Below are 18,482 nucleotides of genomic sequence, written 5' to 3'. Positions count from 1 at the left end.
TCGTACAAGACGACTATACTCCGTGTGAAAAGACTTGCCTCTCGTTCATCGTGAAAAGAGGAGTACTTTCTGTCAAAGAGAAAATATCTTTGGCTTTTCGCAAGTAACGAAAAATGGTGACAAATTCGTTGGAATCTCGTCGCGATCGTCGATCGTGGCCCGTTACGATTCACTTCCTATGGAAAAAAGCTTGACCCTCGTCGGCTCTGTGAAACAACGAAGAGTTTTCGACAAAGGGTCGAAGATTAAATTGCGCGTAATCGATGACCGATATCCCTATAAATCAAATCAACTGACAAAAAGTACGGACTTGCCGTTGATTCTCTGGTGGTGTCGTAAAGTTTTCATTTAACAGAGAAACGCTGCTGTTCGATATCGTAACGGTACGAATCGAGCATGGGACAAATGCAAAGTTCCGTTTGTCGGAATACCGCGGTACTCGATAGAGAGTTTTGCTGGTTCTACCCATTTGTGACGATCGTAGATTTGCCGAACGCGTACGATTTTCTTATTTCCTTTTTCAAGCGTTTTGGCGAGAAGCGTTTCGAGAAACGTGGTTCGCGTGGGAAAATTGAAAATCAAAAGAGAAATTTGCTCGCCTTCGTTCTTTTTAAAGGGCCGTCGAAAAGGCTGAGCTTGTGTATCTTGACATAACGAAGGTGGCGTGTGTCTATAGGCAATTCTTGTAATAGCGCTTTTCATAGCAGGTTGAACTTCTCTTGAAACGCGTGAATGAAAAATGATAGTTATTTTCGTGGAAATACCACGGCTATCTCGGAGGAAAGGTCGTATAGAAGATTGCAGCTACAAATTATTTCATCTTGTGCGTACAGTAGATAAAATCTTGTATATTAAGTTGATGCGTATGAAATATCGTTCCTCCTAAATACAATTTAGAAATTAGATATTTATATTAAAATGCTAATGCATCCTGTATACGTCTCAAATTACCCAACAGTTGCATTTAGAACTTGTCTTTTACACAGTTGTCTTTTAGAAGCTCTTGGAAGTTTGTTATACGTCGTTCATTATTGACAAGTAGTAAGTAGCAGTCGAAGGAAGTAATTTTCGAAATTCTAATTAAAATACTTAATTAACAAAAGAATACCAACGTGAAAATACACATTCTTATCTTCAAAAACGTCTACGAGCTTCTAATCGAATAAAAGATATTGTTCAAACTTTTAACCAGTTTGGGGTGACTCTACAACAATTAGTAACTCAAATATTTTGAAACGAATTACGTGAGAACATCTACTCTACGTGTAAAGATACTTGTAAAAATGTAGAAGAAGATTTGTTCCGTTTAAGACTTCGTTTTCGAAAAAATCGAGACATAAACGCGTTCCATGGGAAGAGCGTTAATCGCAGATTTTTCAAACTCGATTTTTTCGAGTACGAAGGCTGCAGGAAGAAAGATCCTTCCTCTTTTCACGACTTATTTTTGCATATAGCATACGCTCTTACCGTGTATTACCGACTATAAGCTTTTTCCGATAGTGAAAAATATGCAGTAAAATTTAGAATTTTTTAAAACTAAAGTTTACGCAATAACATCGGAAATAAGGTAAAACGATAACCTAGGACGTTTAAATTCAACAAAATTCCCTAGCTCACCAGCTTCTTGCGATAGAATCACGATTCCAATCTCTTGGATTAGGCATCGTCATCGCAAGTGGCATTCGATTGTGCCATTTCGATGACTCTTGGCAACGATTCACGCGGAAATCGGCTTACACGGAGAATGGGGACATCGAACCTTACACAAGTGCCTTCTGGATTCGTTTCCAGTGAAAATGGGGAATGTCAGCAACGTTTCTATCATTTTAGTATTTGATCGAGTGCATCGAAAACAGATAGTTCTTTCATTGAATTCCTTTCGACTCTTGTAATCAGAGTGAAATGACGTTCGCCGTTTGACAGCGGGTCGTTTCTAGTGTCAAAATAGATGGAACGAAATGCGAAGTAGAAGATCTTTTCATTTGTCTAAGAAATAATAATACTCAATCTTATGAAATATCATAGCAAGCGGTACTTGAACTATTTTAGTTCTCCGCTATGATATCACGTTAAAACAAACAACGGTACACGAAATATGAAATTCCTTCTATTGTCAATATGTTAAAAATGCAAACAAAGATCCATCAAGTTGTCGGACATCGAACAGTATCAAAGATCTGAATAACTGACTGTAAGGTAGCAGATAGACGCAAGCCTATATAAACGAAAGGGGAATGGAATTGAAAGAAACGCTGAAGGGCTCTCGAGAGACAAGATATATATGTTCAAGGATGTACATAACTCGATAGGTAAAAGATTTTGAGGCTACCGGCAAACAGTCTTAGATTGGAGAGATCTTGCTTGTCCTCTTGCGTTAGTCAACGACGGATGCTTATCTTGTAAGTCTGCTTCAGCGATTGAACAACTTAATGAGGGGAATTCTTTCAAAGACTATTTTCTTTTTTTCTTATTACGGTAGTTTAACGATATAGATAATTACGTTCCTGTACAACTTACGATCGGAATTGAACTAGTTTATACGGTTCGGTGAAAGGCGAAGGAAAGCAAAGACGACTATGAGGGATGGACTTTGCCAGGCTGTCACAGACTTATGGTCTCTTGACAGACGTGAATCGATAAGCCATGGGAACCCGCAAACTGGCGCCCTATTGCGTGACGCGAGGAATTCCAGGCTCGTGGCTGAATATTCCACCCTCTTAGCACCGACAACAGTTCCATCAACGTCAACGTGTCGCCATCATCGTGTTTTCATTTCTCATTGCAGGCCGTGTGGGTTTCTCTGAGTCGGAACCGGCGATAGCAGAGCCGCGATCAAAATGAGTATCCTGAACACGGATTCGGAAAACCGCGTGATCCTGAACGTGGGCGGTATCCGGCACGAGACGTACAAGGCGACCCTGAAGAAGATCCCCGCGACCAGGCTGTCAAAGTTGACCGAGGCTCTCGGTAACTACGACCCGATCCTCAACGAATACTTCTTCGACAGGCATCCGGGGGTCTTCGCCCAAGTGCTCAATTACTATCGCACAGGGAAGCTCCACTATCCGACCGATGTGTGCGGACCGTTGTTCGAGGAGGAACTCGACTTCTGGGGACTCGACTCCAATCAGGTGGAACCATGTTGTTGGATGACATATACCCAGGTATATAAGCATCGGCGCACATCTATCCAGCTTTCAGTTTTCTTTGTCGTGTTCACTTAGCTATTCGTAGATGCGGTTTTATCGATCGCGGGTGCAAGATTAAGGGACGAGAGATCGCGATTTTTCAAATACGTGTTCGAGTTTAAGACGTATCGTCGTCGTTTACGAAGAGTCAGCGTATCTACGGAGTTAAAATTGGGAATTGTTAGATTACGTTAGATACAGTTCTACTCGTCGATTAGAAGTTTTTTTGAATTTACGTAAATTTGACTCTACGTTGATATCGAGTGACTTGATTTGTTGTGGTTAGATTATTCTCGATAGAATTAAGTAATTTAAAAGCACATGTAATTATCGTTTGACTATAAATATTATTCCTTGTCCACGTGCTTAAACATAGGAGATAGTATAGAAATATGATCGTATCGCTTAATCTGCATCCGCAATCACACTAGTAAATACTGATTTTTTTACGACATAATGGGAATGTGTTTGTTACGTCTGTTTATAATATCGTTTTATATTCAATCTAGATCTATAATCGCAAATACGAAGCATTGCACTACGCAAACGATGTGACACAAGTGTCATCGATTTTATTTAATCATTAATAATACTATCGTTCGTTAATTAATAGTGTACATACACCAGTACATAGAAAATCACCGCTCGTATAATGCAATTTGTATAATATAATCGACGTGTATCCTATTCGTTTTATCGTATTATCGCTCGTTTAATCGAGAATTAGACACAGAACCACGATCGTGTAAATTTTCGTTTACACGATTCTAAATATTCGCCATTTGTCGGATGAATTTAATTTAATACCCTTAACAATTTTGAAGGAGGCGACAAATCGCGTACACAGATAAAATAATGAATTATTCCTCTCTGTGGTCGTTATTTCGGTCAACTGATTCAGCAAAACAACGAGACAGTCGAATCGAACAATTCCTACTTTTATAATGAAAAAAGAATCATTTCCATCGATGAAATCACGATGTCCCATTTGTAAATTTTTTCACCATTCGTTGTTCCACAATTTCACCAGTGTATATCTATCGATTTAACGAATATCAGTGACAATCGTATTAATTTGCTGATGAAATTCGTTCGCTTTAACATTCCGACAATTTTACGAGCCAGACAAAATACCAAATAATATTATTTTAAAATCATCCTTGGAAATTATTCAGAAATTAATCTACTCAGAAACGTTGTAATATGTTACCAAACGATAGATTTAACATGGATTCGACCCGCTTACATGTTTTTTACATTCTTCTCGTTCCTTTCTCCGTTTTAAATTCTACGGTACACGCACAATTATCGATTCGCGGAAACTAGCACACCGTGTACGAGGCGAGCGAATTGATGCATCCATTGTCGTGCACATTCGTAAGACGCATGTACGAAAGAAAATCGAAAGCTAGGAAAAATCTGTAAAAATTTCGTTCTTCCGGTCTACGAAATACCGATGCGTACCGATCGTTGTATGGAAACGAAACGAACCGATCGAATAAATTGCATTTTGTTTCCTTCGTCTCGCTATTAACGTGTGACACCGATATCAGACTCATGGCAAAACGTAATTAATTGTATTATACGATGCGACTGTGAAACAAAATTGAATTTATCGTATCGCTTTACTTTTTCGTAAGTCGTACTATTTTTTCCTCCCTCCCTCTCTCTCTCTCTCTTCTTTCATTCCTTTTTTTTTGCGAAAAAAGTAGGAGAAACGTAAAAGTAAGCAGTCGGGCAAGTTTCCAAAGAATAGTAACTCGATTATCATAATTGCAGCAAATCTGAAATATTCTTTTTCGTTTTCATACCATTGAACTTCGCGAATCTTACTTCTTCACCGATGGACCGAAGTATTACAAATTTATTCTCTTCCTCTCTGAATGAAACCGTTTCGTCGTCGTTCCTCTTTTTCTTGCCTCTCACCCTTCGTTTCACTTTCGATTTATACTATGAAGTAACTTACTTTCTCCTCGACTTCGTTCATTGAGTGTCTCCAAACCTTATCCCGTGAGATTATCCATCTTGACCCATTTACGACGTCTGGACCAAACGGTGACCATTTGCAGCTTTGACCATATTCGACCCGTGTTGGTCGTTGGGTATCGGGAGAAAAAGATGAGGGGAAACGAGAGATTTATGTGGAGGCGCCTATAGAACGCAGGGCAAAGGACATCTTTGGGGTTTGATTAAACGCCATTGATTTGTGACGGTGGATATAAATAAAGTAACAAGGTGCGATTTTTCCGAGGCACTGAATATTTCACTGGAATTTATATGGCTATTTGTTTCACGGGCAGTAGATCTTTTTTTCGAAATAATGGAGTGGAAGGTTTCTCGAAGGTATCAGGGCAACGAGGCAAATAAATGTTAACAAAGGGAGAAAGAATCGGACGTTAGGAGTTGATATTACACTATCGATAGAAAAATTGGAAGCAGTAATTTATATGTGGAGTAATTACTACAAATAAGTGTAAACTTTTGGCTGTTAGCGTATGTATTTCATTTCTGGAAAAAGATGCACATGTATCCTTTTTTTGTTTTTATAGAGTCTTCCAATTATTGAAATATTGAAAAAGCTACTGATTCGAACAGGTATCTGTGAATAAAATTCTCACGTTCAGATAGTGTCTTAAAATAGTGGTTTTTTAAATAAAGTAGTTAAAACAACAGTAGTAAACATAATTCGTATAATATGCACATTATTATTTTCATCACACATGGCCATAAATCATGGCGACCACATTATAGTACGAGTGTGCACATGCAGCTGTCGTGACAATAGAAGATTAAGATATTATCTGTGAGTCGCTACGAATACGATAAAATCTCATCATTCGTAATACGACACGTACGTAAACAGTGTTACCTTTATGTGTGCGCCGGATAAATTTATTATTTAATTAGAGTAATGGAATTCATTTGTAAATGGTTGTCGAAACGTAAGCGTCGTTAATGTTCGTACAATATTGACAATCCTCGGGAACAGTTTCCATTATTTCGCGATTTCTGATGAAAGTACAAGTACAAATATCAAGTTTTGGAGAGATATTAGAACCGTGACCCGATCTAAAAGTTACTAACAATGTCTAAATTTCAAATATCAGTTAGGGTACTCTGAAAGAGCGAAACATTAGCTTTGCCAAGAATTGTTTTTAAATTTTACAGTAGAAAACTTGCAAATTCGTCGTTCGCAAGCAAGCTGATCGTATAACGGAAACGTGTAGCCATTTTTGTATTGTTACCTATTAAATTATCGCGAAGAAGAGACCAAGAGAAAGGATTTTTATGGGAAACGGAAGAATATCGCGGGAGTCTCTGTGAAAATTTGAAACGCGTTCCGTAGATCTATTGCGCTGCGGGGGCAAGATTCGGTGAATCTCGAGATTAGATCCGGGAAGATAATTTAGCGAAGAATGCTGTGTAACTCTGGCGAATTACTCGTAGTTTTCCATTGTTTCGTAAATATTTAAAAACCTAACTGATCTTCTTAGCTGGCTGTTGCGACGTTTCAAAGACACGCGTGCAAAATGCCTGATATCAGTGGACGTGTAACAGCCTATGAGTTGATAATAATTCTAGAAATTAATCAAAAATAAGTTACATACGATAAATGTTAGATTATTAATCAACGTTAAAATCAATCGTTAACGAACACCACAATCCAGCGAGGCTGTACTACCATGTAATCGCTGACACGTTTTCTTTAACATATTTGCGCTTAAAGAGTTGTATTCTTCGGAGCCATAGAGAAAAGAAAGTTTTGATAAAAAAAAATTTGTTTAATTAATTTTTTTAATTTTTTTAATTTTTTTAATTTTTTTAATTTTTTTAATTTAATTATTTTTTTAACATGAAATACAAAAATACGTAACTACATAAGTATAAGGTCCTTTTCTGCGACGTGAAAATTCGCGACTATCGCGAGTATAAAAGCGATAGAACAGAGTTCGAAAATTTACGAACACGTCGTGGGCGATTTTAATGATCGTCTAAAGGGATTTTCGATGTCGACAGGGGCGTTTCTAGTCGATTAACTGCACGATCGCGTACCCTATATCGTCTTCTAATCGGGGTCGTGTATATACGTCCTTCACGGTTTCCGGTTCTGATATATCGCATTCGCCAAAATCCAGTAACGACAAGCCTGCAGTAATATTCAAATGCTGCTCGCCACAATCGTAGCATACCATTCCACGAGTCTCTCGTACATTGTACATTATCCAAATTGTCAATCAGCGTCCAATTAGCTTCAAAGTAGTAATGGTACCTCAGAAATATTCCTGGAATTGCACGTCCGTGTTTGCCAATTCGATTATTCCGTTATCCGGTGTTTTCTCCCTACTTGCCTCGGGTTGCTCTGCATGTACGAAAAGCTGTCGTAGAGTTTGCATCTTACGAGCTGTTATCATCCATTGAATCTGTTCTTACCATAATTTATGATATCAATATTTGAGAAACGATTGAACGTTTAACCATTCCATGGTTAGAATATGAAATCTTCTTGACCGATTGATTTCAGTTTTGCGGTGTAAACATCCGGTGCCCGTGAGATTTCCCAATTAATTCAGAAATTTCTAGTGATCCGCGAAAGAGGCGCGTAAATACCGATGAAGACCGAATAATATCCGTTCAGACGATAATTTCTTTGTTGCCAAGCAGTAATCCGATACGGTCGTAACTCGCAAAGCCGAGAACAAAAATGAAACGTGAATTATGGAAAATTTAATGGGAAACTGTGAAACGAATTTATCGATCTTCGTGCTCAATTAAGGCCATAGAACGAATCCACGGAGCTATTGTAAATAAGAAGCTTTTGCGTTGCGTCTTCTGTTTCCACGAAGAAATTCCTGCTACAGTTTTTTAGATTACTTTTACATTAAAACGTTTCGAATTTTAAACGAGTATCAGAATATCGGAAGAAGTTGTTAGAATTAATGAATTTAATCCAGAAGTTTAATCCTTTCGTTACGATGGAATTAGCCGCCAACGCGCTTCCGCTGCAGGGAACAGTTCAAATTCGCGAAGCCGCAAAGCCGTTTTGACGCAAAAACAAGTATAACAGCCGGCAAATTATTGGCTTTTTCGTGCACGGTGTTTCAAATTAATATATAAAGAATTATACAAACAGATGTACGTGTCAGATTAACCAAAGTTTAATTGAAATTGTTTAGTACAGTATCGTACGGTAAATCTCAAAGCAAAAATTAGGATCGGTAAAAGCTACAATCTCCGAACTTTTAAACGAGTAAAATTTCCAACGTCGTCCACCCTCGAAACTATGAAATCGAATAAGATAGCCAAGAAATCTACGTTCGTAAAGCAAGCAATTTAATTCATATTCAAAGAGTAGACCGTTAGTTTCGAATGCTCGCAAATATAACTAACATAAATAACACAAGATCACTCGAATCTATCGCTAAAGTCGTTGACTGGACGATTCGAAAAAAAGACAGGCGAGGTCGGTTCCGATTAGAACGTCGATCGGTTCCGCTCAATTAACGTAAACAATCTCGTCGATAGCCGCGGCGTGCAAACGAGCAGCGATTATAATCGAATTCCCGTTGGAACCCGACGAAACGAGGCCGGCCGAAAAAAGCGGCATCGAATTTCCCGGTGATTAGGATTAATCATGAGACGAAGGTGCGAATCCCAATGGGCGAGTTCATTGAACGATGCGGTGAAACATGGCTCGTGCAACTCTATTTGCCTGGTCCAAGTTAATCTCGTCCCTTGATTTATCGAATTGCGAAGGATTCCCATAATCAACGCGAAATACTCGTAATAAAATGACAAAAAGCTTCTTCGTGACGGTGTAACAAACGATAGCAGCTTCCGAGTTTGCTCGCACAGGAAATTTTTGCTAATACGACGCCTGTATGCTAAACGATGGATGAGCGTGAAAGTTCGCGCTTCGATGCGATCACACGCGTAAACTTGGCAGCTTCGAGTATTTTGCGTCGATCCGGGCAATCCTTAACACGTTGACCGAGGTCGGATCGTCGATCTTTCGAGCGCAATTCTTTACTTGTCCCTTATCTTCGTTTCTGTTTAAATTAAGAATCGGTAGCATTCACATTTGCAAGAGTTAAAAGCAGCCTGACTGGAATTCATTCGTCTCTATTAATTTCGAATTTCGTAATTAAAAAAGATTCTGATTAGGGGACGACCCGTTTTGACAGTTTGTTTGTCAGCCGGTAATAGGAGCGTGGACCGATGATCCGCCAGGTGAAAGAGGAAACTGATGAAATCATGTGTCCCCTTGGGAAATCCTCCCCCTATCATTCAAATGTGCTGCTAGTTGTGAGCTACAATGAATGTTTGCGTATGGAAATTCGAAGCAAGGGAATTGGACGAGTTTAATTCTCGTGCTTCGATCGCGCATTGTTACTTGCATTTGTTATACGTCCAATTTCTGGAAGAATTTACTATAGTCGCAGGCTAGTTGCTCTATTAAGGTTGGATCGTCATCGTCATCGCATCAAATGAGAATCGAATTAAAAAGAAATACCGGGACAAAAGAGCAGTTTATAGATTGACGTATTCATCCTTTATAGAGCAAAGAGATATTTCATTTTATCAGCAATAAAATACGGTATCGTGAATTTCTAGGAATTAGACGAAACGCAAGTGACTTCGATGTGAGAGCGAATGCTGTATAATGCCTGTAAAGACGATGCTGGTTTCGAAGCGATCTTGTTTCATTAGGGTCTGGTCGAGGAGAAAGCATCGTTGGTCCGAAAGAGGGTAAAACGCGTATGAATTCGCAGAAACATCCACAGTCTTATCCTGTATCAACGATCGTAACGAATATCGTCGTTGATAGGATCGTGCCTAGAGTACCCAGCACCGAAAAGGTCAATGATAAATCTAATAAAAGCCTCGTATATTCATTCAAACACAATCTCGGTCATAATTCCCTCGTTTTCTTTCGGCAAAATCCTGCACGTTATATACAACCAATTCCGCGAAACGATCTGTACTCCCCCAATCTGTTGGCGAACAAAAGCGGGGCATCAAATTAGCAATAAGAAAGCGAAAGCTCGAACAAACGATACTTTATAAGAATCATCTCTCCATTGTCTCCGAGTGTCGAGTTCGTCCCTCGAGTCGTCGCCGCCCAATAAAGAAACACACGGCCGTATAATAACACGATGATTCAGAGCTACGCGAAATCGTCCAGGGACTCCTTCGCACAAAGGAATCCAGGAAACCGGTGGGTTGGTTGGAAGCGTGCCGAAGAATACTCGGAGAGCCGCGAGAAGTCAGAGCGCAGTGTCATTTACCCTATGAAACCGGCAATTTCACGTGGCAGCCAGAACAAATGCGCCACGTGGGGTAACTCGAGACCACGATGCTTTCGTCGGTCCTTTTCACCGCCATGAGATACATGCATATTCCGTGGCTGGAAACTTCGCTAGCGAAAGGAACGTCGGCCTGATTGGTTTCCACCGGAATGGGACTACCGTCCGTGACGTGACGTGACGTGACGTGAAAAATAGGGCACACGTATTTTCGCCATTGGCCAAACTTGTCGTATATCTACAAATAGATTGTTTGGATGTATTGTTTGGGACAGTCGAGACACGTCTATGCCAGATAGAACAATAATGCCGTAGTCGATTTAAGTTCTGGGCTGCAAACCTTATTTCTGACTGTGCGGCATTCTTTCTCCTGTCGCTTCCTCTCCGATAACCGTTTACCTATTAGTATTTCCAATTACACGTTTCGGTATTCGAAACGTGTAGCAGCAACTTTCCAGCCACGCATAATACGAATTACGGACGAGAACGTAATAGCAACAGGAATAACGTAAAATAGAAATAACGAGATGTAACATACGGTGTGATCGTGAGTTTCGAAACCAGCTAGAATTTAGTCGTAGCTGAAATTTGGAATGACTTTCTTCTTTCGATATGTGGACATTCACGTACGCTTTGCACGCGCTTTTTTATGTGTGTCCCGAGGAAAAGCACGAACAAAAAAAAAAAAAAAAAAATACGCACCTTCGAGAGAACGAGAGAGTTTCGCAGGTACGAATAACGATCGTTGTTGCATCCTTCCTCTCTTCCACCCCGACCCGCTCTTCTAGCATCGGGACACGCAGGAAACGCTGACAGTCCTCGACAGGTTGGACCTCGATACCGAGAAGCCGACCGACGAGGAACTGGCAAGGAAGTTCGGTTTCGAGGAGGCATATTACGAGGGCACTCTCACATGGTGGCAAAAGCTCAAGCCCCAGATGTGGTCGCTGTTCGACGAACCCTACTCCTCGCTGGCAGCCAAGGTTCGTATACTTGTATTTTGTATATTTTGTATATTTTGTATATTTTTCATGTGTATACATTTGTTTTCTCTAGACAAGATGGACAATACGATAGAACTACACCGATTGGAACAGAATTTTAGTTAGCGCTGGAATTAAACTTTAACGACTTTAATCGTATTAGATAAACATGTTGCAATGTGTAAACGTACGGTATATCGATATTTCGGATAATACGTAATTTTAATAACATCGATACATAACGTAGAGATAGTAATCAATGCGTTTTCAATGTAGCTTTAAATTTCCAAGTGAAAGCAATTAATTGATTAAATGTTACATTAAAAGCGTTCGGTGCCATCGAAAAAGGTGTTAAAGCTTGCAGTTAAGGGCTAACCGTGTTACGGTGTTCTAGTTTATACACCCGTTTCGATCTTGTTCTCGTTTCAACGAACAAATAGCATTTAAATATTTTATTTGTTATCGAATTTCAGATTGAAACGAAGATTTGTTATTAAGCGCGAGTTTTAGTATATAAATACACGAAGAAAAGGAAAAAGGAACTGGTTTTGTCAGGTCCTGTTATTATGTTAGGTAGCTGTCAAAAGTTTGACGGCAACTTGTTTGACAGAAACTTCGGGGTAAGAAGTTTAAACATACTTCGCTCGTGGTTAACCAAGAAACGTAGTTCGTAAAATATACACAACAACGAACTATAAATAAGGTTAAAATTTATAGCAGAAGCTAGCCATTATTTTCTATCATGTATTAAACAGTCGACTCCGTTATATTTTGTATAAAAATTGTTGCTTTATTATAATGAAACGTCTTTTTGCACAAATGTCTACGCTATATGTCATTCGTGTTAAATAAAAATCGTAATAAAATCTGTTTAAATATTCACAGGCGATTTATAAAACTAGGAATAAGAGAACTACTACGAAGAAACACGTATCTTAATTCTCGTGAAACGCTCAAGTAGCTAAACGTGGTTAATAAAGCAGTGGCACATTGTTACGTCTTCTGAAAGTTCCATCGTAAAAACAGCTTTTCATTTATTTTCCCCCTGTTGCTGTTTATGACAAAGAGCGAGAAAACGAAGAAGTGGATCAAACTGAAAACTTTCAACTGTCGTACGCTGCTGTCAAAACGACAGAACTCCGCTGTAAACAGGTTTACGTTCAATGAAAAAGTTGTACACGATAATAAACTTCTATCGGGTTTCCAATACGCGATTCATGATCCAAAAGGAATAAAATTTCTGTACAGGTTGGATTCCGGCTTCGCAATTGTAAGACCAGATAGTATTCACGGAATGGAAAAGAAAGATCTCAATAAACGTTTTCCGTTTCGGCTAAAGGCATCCTTGATCTTTGTTCGTTCGTTGTTAATAAAGACAAGTAATTAAATCGAGCGGCGAAATGACAATTGGCTGTAGAATAATTGTGAATTTGTACGTTGTGCTGAAATTCTATAACCGTAAAACTTTTAATCAAAGTTAATAATAATTCACGATCTTTCTAGTGCGCGTCATCGTCGCAGGATATTCTCAAGGATATCTCTCGCTCCGTTGGTTATCGAAATTATTTATGATAAAAAGAGGAACTAACTGAACGGCAAAGAAGCGATTAAAGTACATCCAGGAATTGGTAGTTGGAATTTACTTTTCATATTACTTTTCTCCCGGCTTTATTTTCGTTTCATCTCGTCTTACCTGTGTTCTCTGTACGATCCCTTTCAACTATTATCGTCTTTCGCCTCCAATTCTATTATCCTGTCCACGTGAAGTTGACGTGAAATTATTACAATACCTTTCTCAGTTCGTTTCTCAGGAACACGGTGATTATTTTAGATCACAATACGTAGCATTACGTCGTACAAAGAAACACAAAGGTAGCATAAAATGAATCGTGCGATAATTTATCCAGCTTGTTATTATCTCCGATAGGAATTTTATTTAACACGAGTATAGATTGTCTTTTTTTTCGTTTAATTATGATTAACCAGTCAAATTTTCAGACATTTTGTAGAGTAACTCTAATATTCGTGTATCACCAACGCGTTAAATCGCTGCGTGACAGAATGGATCGTCTATAGCCTCCGTTAATATCGGCCACATTCAAAAAAGAGTCATCGACGTAAATTCTCGTTCGTATCGAAGGTTAGCGTAACTACTTGTTTCGTAGCGACGTTAAAAGCTGTTGCCGAAGAAAATCGATCGTAGAGGTAAGAACGTACTGATCACGCAACAGCGCGTAACTTTTAACGTCGTTACAAAGAACAAAACACGGTGGAACCACGGTAACAGGATTTTCTATAAAAGTTAGTCGTGCGTTAGTACTCCTCTAGGCGATCCCCGCGATAATCTCAGTTTCATGATTCGACGTGATCCCTCCAGACATTTTATGGCCTATTCAGATTTTCGTCTAACATTGTCCACGTTCTTGACGCTCATAATGAAAAGCAATTCTGAAACTTTAGTCATGCGTTGATATCTTCTTCGCGAGTGATAGCAGGGATTCGAATCACGTCCTCGACTCTTCGTTTCTTTATCCTTTTATCGCCGATCAATTTGTCGGAAGTGTTTGCGTTTAGTTTTAGGGTTCTGTTTGGAATACCCTAGAGAAGTGGGTATTTTCAATTATATCTTTGATCGTAGTATGATATGGATGATGCGTTTGTTACGACCGTCTACGAGAAGAAATTTTGATACGATGATAAATGTCTCGAGCAATTCTCTAACACAATGCAAACTCGAACCTGACGATCAATCCACCTCTAATCAAATTATTCGAAATGCTCCACAGGTGATCAGCATAGTCTCGGTCCTGTTCATCTGCATCTCGATCTTGTCGTTCTGCCTGAAGACGCATCCGGACATGCGCGTGCCGGTGATCGTGAACCGATCGGTGAACACGGGGAACGGCAGCTCCTGGGCGGTGGATAAAACGCATACGAACGCTCACGACTTCTTTTTCTACATCGAGTGCGTGTGCAACGCCTGGTTTACTCTCGAGTTTCTAATACGGATTACCGCGAGCCCGAACCGGTGCGTGTTCATCAAGAGCTCGGTCAACGTGATCGACATGGTAGCTACCGTCAGTTTCTACATCGACCTGGGGCTACAGCGTTTCGCCTCGCATCTGGAGAACGCCGATATACTCGAGTTCTTGAGCATCATACGTATCATGAGACTGTTCAAGCTAACCCGTCATTCGTCCGGCCTGAAGATCCTCATCCAGACGTTCCGCGCATCCGCCAAAGAATTGACCCTGTTGGTCTTCTTCTTGGTCCTTGGCATCGTGATCTTCGCCAGTCTGGTCTATTACGCGGAACGTACCCAGTACAATCCGAAGAATGATTTCAAGAGCATACCATTGGGATTGTGGTGGGCTCTGGTCACGATGACCACCGTCGGTTACGGGGACATGGTGCCGAAAACCTACATAGGGATGTTCGTCGGCGCGCTGTGCGCCCTTGCCGGTGTCCTCACGATCGCCCTGCCGGTGCCCGTGATCGTCAGCAACTTTGCGATGTATTACAGTCACACGCAGGCGCGAGCCAAGCTACCGAAGAAGAGACGCCGTGTAATTCCGGTCGAACAGCCGAGAGTACGGACTCTGGGTGCGCCGTTGGGAGCGGCCGGGGTTGCAGGCACTATGGGGCCACCGGGATGCACCCAACAGCACATGCAGTCGGGTGGACCTACATCGGGATCCGGTGCTCTAGCCCCTGGCCTTGGACAGACGCCCGGGGTCGGCTGCACTGGCGGCATGGGACCTCAGAACAGACGGATGAACGCTATCAAGACCAATCATCCAAAGGATGTTTCGTTCGCCACGAAAACAGGTAAGTTCTCCATGCTTGATCGCGACACGTGTTTCTCGAGAATTAGGTTTGTCGTTTTCGCGTAAGTCCGCGTAGAAACGTATTTTACTCCGTTTCCACTGTCCACTATATTTCGTTGTCCAGATAAAATGTACGGATTTCTTATCGCATTATTAGGAGTACTGGTTAGTTACTAATACAAATCTATGGAAACGTAGTAATGGCATAAAAGGCGACAAGTGCTTGCCAGCGTAGAGTAAGATATCCTATCTTCGTAAAAACAGAATCCCCGCGACAATCCAATACGACGAATGCAACAACGCTATTGTACTAGTCGACTATTGACGGATTTCAAAGGCACTATCGTAACGTTTTCCATCGCCCACTCGCGTTTTTATGGGAGGAAAATGACATCGTAGGTTCGAGCGACGAGTAGCATTCCGATATAGATGCAAGTTTACCTACTCTTCGTTGATCAACAATTTTTCTATCCTTTCTTTTGCATGTATACCGTTTCGCGTTTAGAACGAAAAATACTACGGAACACAGAGTGTAGAAAGATACTACGATAGTGGTTTCTTGTCAGTGGTTTGACAAAATATATAGGTACAGACAAAGTCGTTAAAAGTTTTAACAGTTCCTTTCCACAGACACGTTTATTTGTATACGTACATATATTTAGCTTATCTGCACGCAATCCTATACGTATCTACGTACATGAAAACAACGTTCTCCTTCGTACGGCCCGCAAAACCTCCAGTAAAAGCCACCGACACACCTCCTCCAAACTACCTACAATCTTTCCCAAGCACCTGAAACGAGTCTTAAACCGCATCACAGGTGCACTCACAGCGTTCGCCAAACCTACATTTCTTACTCCGTTGAGCCGAGTGTTTCTAGGAAGAAGCCGCGTGTATGTCCAGCAATTATCATGCACAAAGGCTGCTGCTGGTGTACAAAGGGAACGCGAAAAGAAGGAAAGAAAGAATAAAGGTAGAAAAAGGGGAAAAAAGCGAGGGGTTAAACAGTGGTCTTGGCCAAGACGCAAGACAATTTTAGCTGTAATTGTCGCCCGAGCGGGAAGGTCTGTAGTGTCTTTGTTTTCCTGTTCTTCTTGTACGGTGGGTTCCAGAGGAGGACCGGAGGAACTCTAACCTGCGGACCAACGGGACCAAGACAGCCGGAGGTTTGGGTTAAAGCTGAAACCAACGCCACTCTCCACCACTGCCGAGGCGCACTCAACCGGGGCGTCGGGACGACCTACCGAGCCGAACGGGAAAAACGGTGAGGGAGAGAAAGAGAGCCGGGGACGGAGGGGAAAGATTGCCGGAGGAACGAGCTCAAGACGGGTATCAAGATTGCATGGTCTATAAGGGAATATTAGATCGCTGCGGGTGAAACGTCGGATTTTTACCGCAACCACTTGCGACGCCTTTCACTGCGACCATGCGTGGATTATTACAGCTGTCCTGGCTTCTTTTCGTTTCTGTTCGTTCCAGCACACGTATACGTATGTATGTACGAGCATACGTGTGTAGCAGGAGTTGGGAGAAATTTTGGCTGTGAAATTCTGGCTTGTTGGTGGCTTACAGGCGATCATTGGGATCTTAGTGGATGATAAATCTCTCGAAATTCGGTGAACGAGGGTTGCGCTCGAAAGGTTAGCAGGAGAATGTAAAACTGGAAGTGTCCTGTTCTTCTTTATTCGAGTTTTATTAGAGCTTGAGGTCTGGTGAATTTTTTGCTGATGTTTATGATAGGAGATGTATTTGACGTAATTTATCTTTATAACTTTTCAACTTTATAAATTTATAGACATATTCGTGTAAAACAAGTATATTTATCGCGTTATATTTATAGTATGTAATTTATAATTTATTACGATATATTTAAATACATATTTTATTTATATATTTTTATACTACTTTACCTTTAATTATATATATAATAAATATATATATATATAACTTAAAACGTGTACAGCACGAGAGAATATGTTTGACTAATGCGTTGGAAAGAGGAATTTTTGAAATTTCCAGAGATATTTTCTTGAGGTACGAACAGTCGTCGGGTAGAAGAGAATATTTCTGGCAAATATACCAAGCTGCTTGTTTTCTTCTTCTTCAGAAGCTTTGTAAGTTCGTACGAAGCTCGAAACGACTAGATAAGTAAATAATCTCTGTGTTTTTGTAAACGTAGACACGCATTATATAATACACGATGGAAGAGAAGAAAACGAGAACTTTGTCGATATAATTCAACCGAATTAGAAGATGGTAAATTTCATTTCGCCCTATTTTATTTCTACTAAGTGAAATTTATGAAACGTTAACGATCTGTTTAGTATGCGTAATACGTATCGTGGTTAAAACACAAACGCGTGGATGTTACATGAAATTATACAAACATTATACGTTTCAATTTTGTAACAAATATTTCACGAACTATATCGCATTAACGTAGCACGGATACCACTAACAAATGAGCCACCCTGAAGAGTAAACTGGCTAACTATACTATCTGAAAATAACTTAATTGTACCCCGAGAATATATAATTATTGCTTGACTTTTCAAACGAAAATAGACCGCGACAAAATTGACTAATTTGGCTTCTATGCATCTCCGATAAGGAACGTATCAGCCGAATTAACGTTTTACCTACAGCATGTGCAATCTTACGTTTCAATTACGAATCGTTTCTAATTACGTTTGACGTAAAAACAAGCAGCGTACGGTTTTCGAATCGTAAGATCGAAATGCTCGTGAAATTGCCAAGAACGAAGTACTTGCGTGGAAAGTGATAATGAAGGGCGTTCCAAAGCCTTAAAGCCGAACGCGAAAAACAGTGAGCAGCTTGGCCACAGGAAGTGGAGTCACGTTTTAAATCAAAAGCTGCTGGAGGCAGCAATTAATTGGAGCTTTTAATTAAATCACGTCCGCACCAACCTGCTAACCTTTCAGAAAGCAACAAAAACGAGGAAAAGAAGCGAGGGAGGCGAGAAAAGAAGAGGAGAAAAACTTCACGACCAAATAAGAAGACAGCGGAGCGCCTTAATAAACGAGGCTGGAGCGCGTGCGCGCACCAAACATCCGACATTTTACCCGCACCGATCTAACGTTATTCAGGGACTTCTCGCGATACATCAATTCAGCTAATGTATCTTTTTCACTTTCTTCGATCGTTTGCTCGAGCGACCGA

General features: G+C 40.4%; 1 protein-coding gene across 3 annotated transcripts in view; it reads left to right on the top strand.

Annotated features, from left to right (window-relative positions):
* LOC117213496 (potassium voltage-gated channel protein Shaw) overlaps nucleotides 1-16,566 on the top strand; it is a 32,625-nt gene extending 16,059 nt beyond the window's left edge. The window contains exons 2-5 of one of the 3 annotated variants that reach the window (XM_033458874.1): nucleotides 2,786-3,164; nucleotides 11,281-11,475; nucleotides 14,262-15,303; nucleotides 16,415-16,566. In XM_033458874.1, the coding sequence (XP_033314765.1) occupies nucleotides 2,838-3,164; nucleotides 11,281-11,475; nucleotides 14,262-15,303; nucleotides 16,415-16,479 (1,629 nt within the window). In that variant the 5' untranslated portion in view covers nucleotides 2,786-2,837 and the 3' untranslated portion in view covers nucleotides 16,480-16,566. Of the gene's footprint in view, nucleotides 1-2,785; nucleotides 3,165-11,280; nucleotides 11,476-14,261; nucleotides 15,304-16,404 lie in introns of all 3 variants that reach the window. The other 2 variants (XM_033458876.1, XM_033458875.1) reach the window with 2 other exon arrangements.
* Nucleotides 16,567-18,482: the final 1,916 nt, after the last annotated feature.

The sequence above is a fragment of the Bombus bifarius genome, unplaced genomic scaffold (assembly GCF_011952205.1).
Source record: "Bombus bifarius isolate JDL3187 unplaced genomic scaffold, Bbif_JDL3187 scf7180000009111, whole genome shotgun sequence".
Classification (NCBI taxonomy): Eukaryota; Metazoa; Arthropoda; class Insecta; order Hymenoptera; family Apidae; genus Bombus; species Bombus bifarius.
This window is presented reverse-complemented; position numbering and strand designations above follow the sequence as displayed.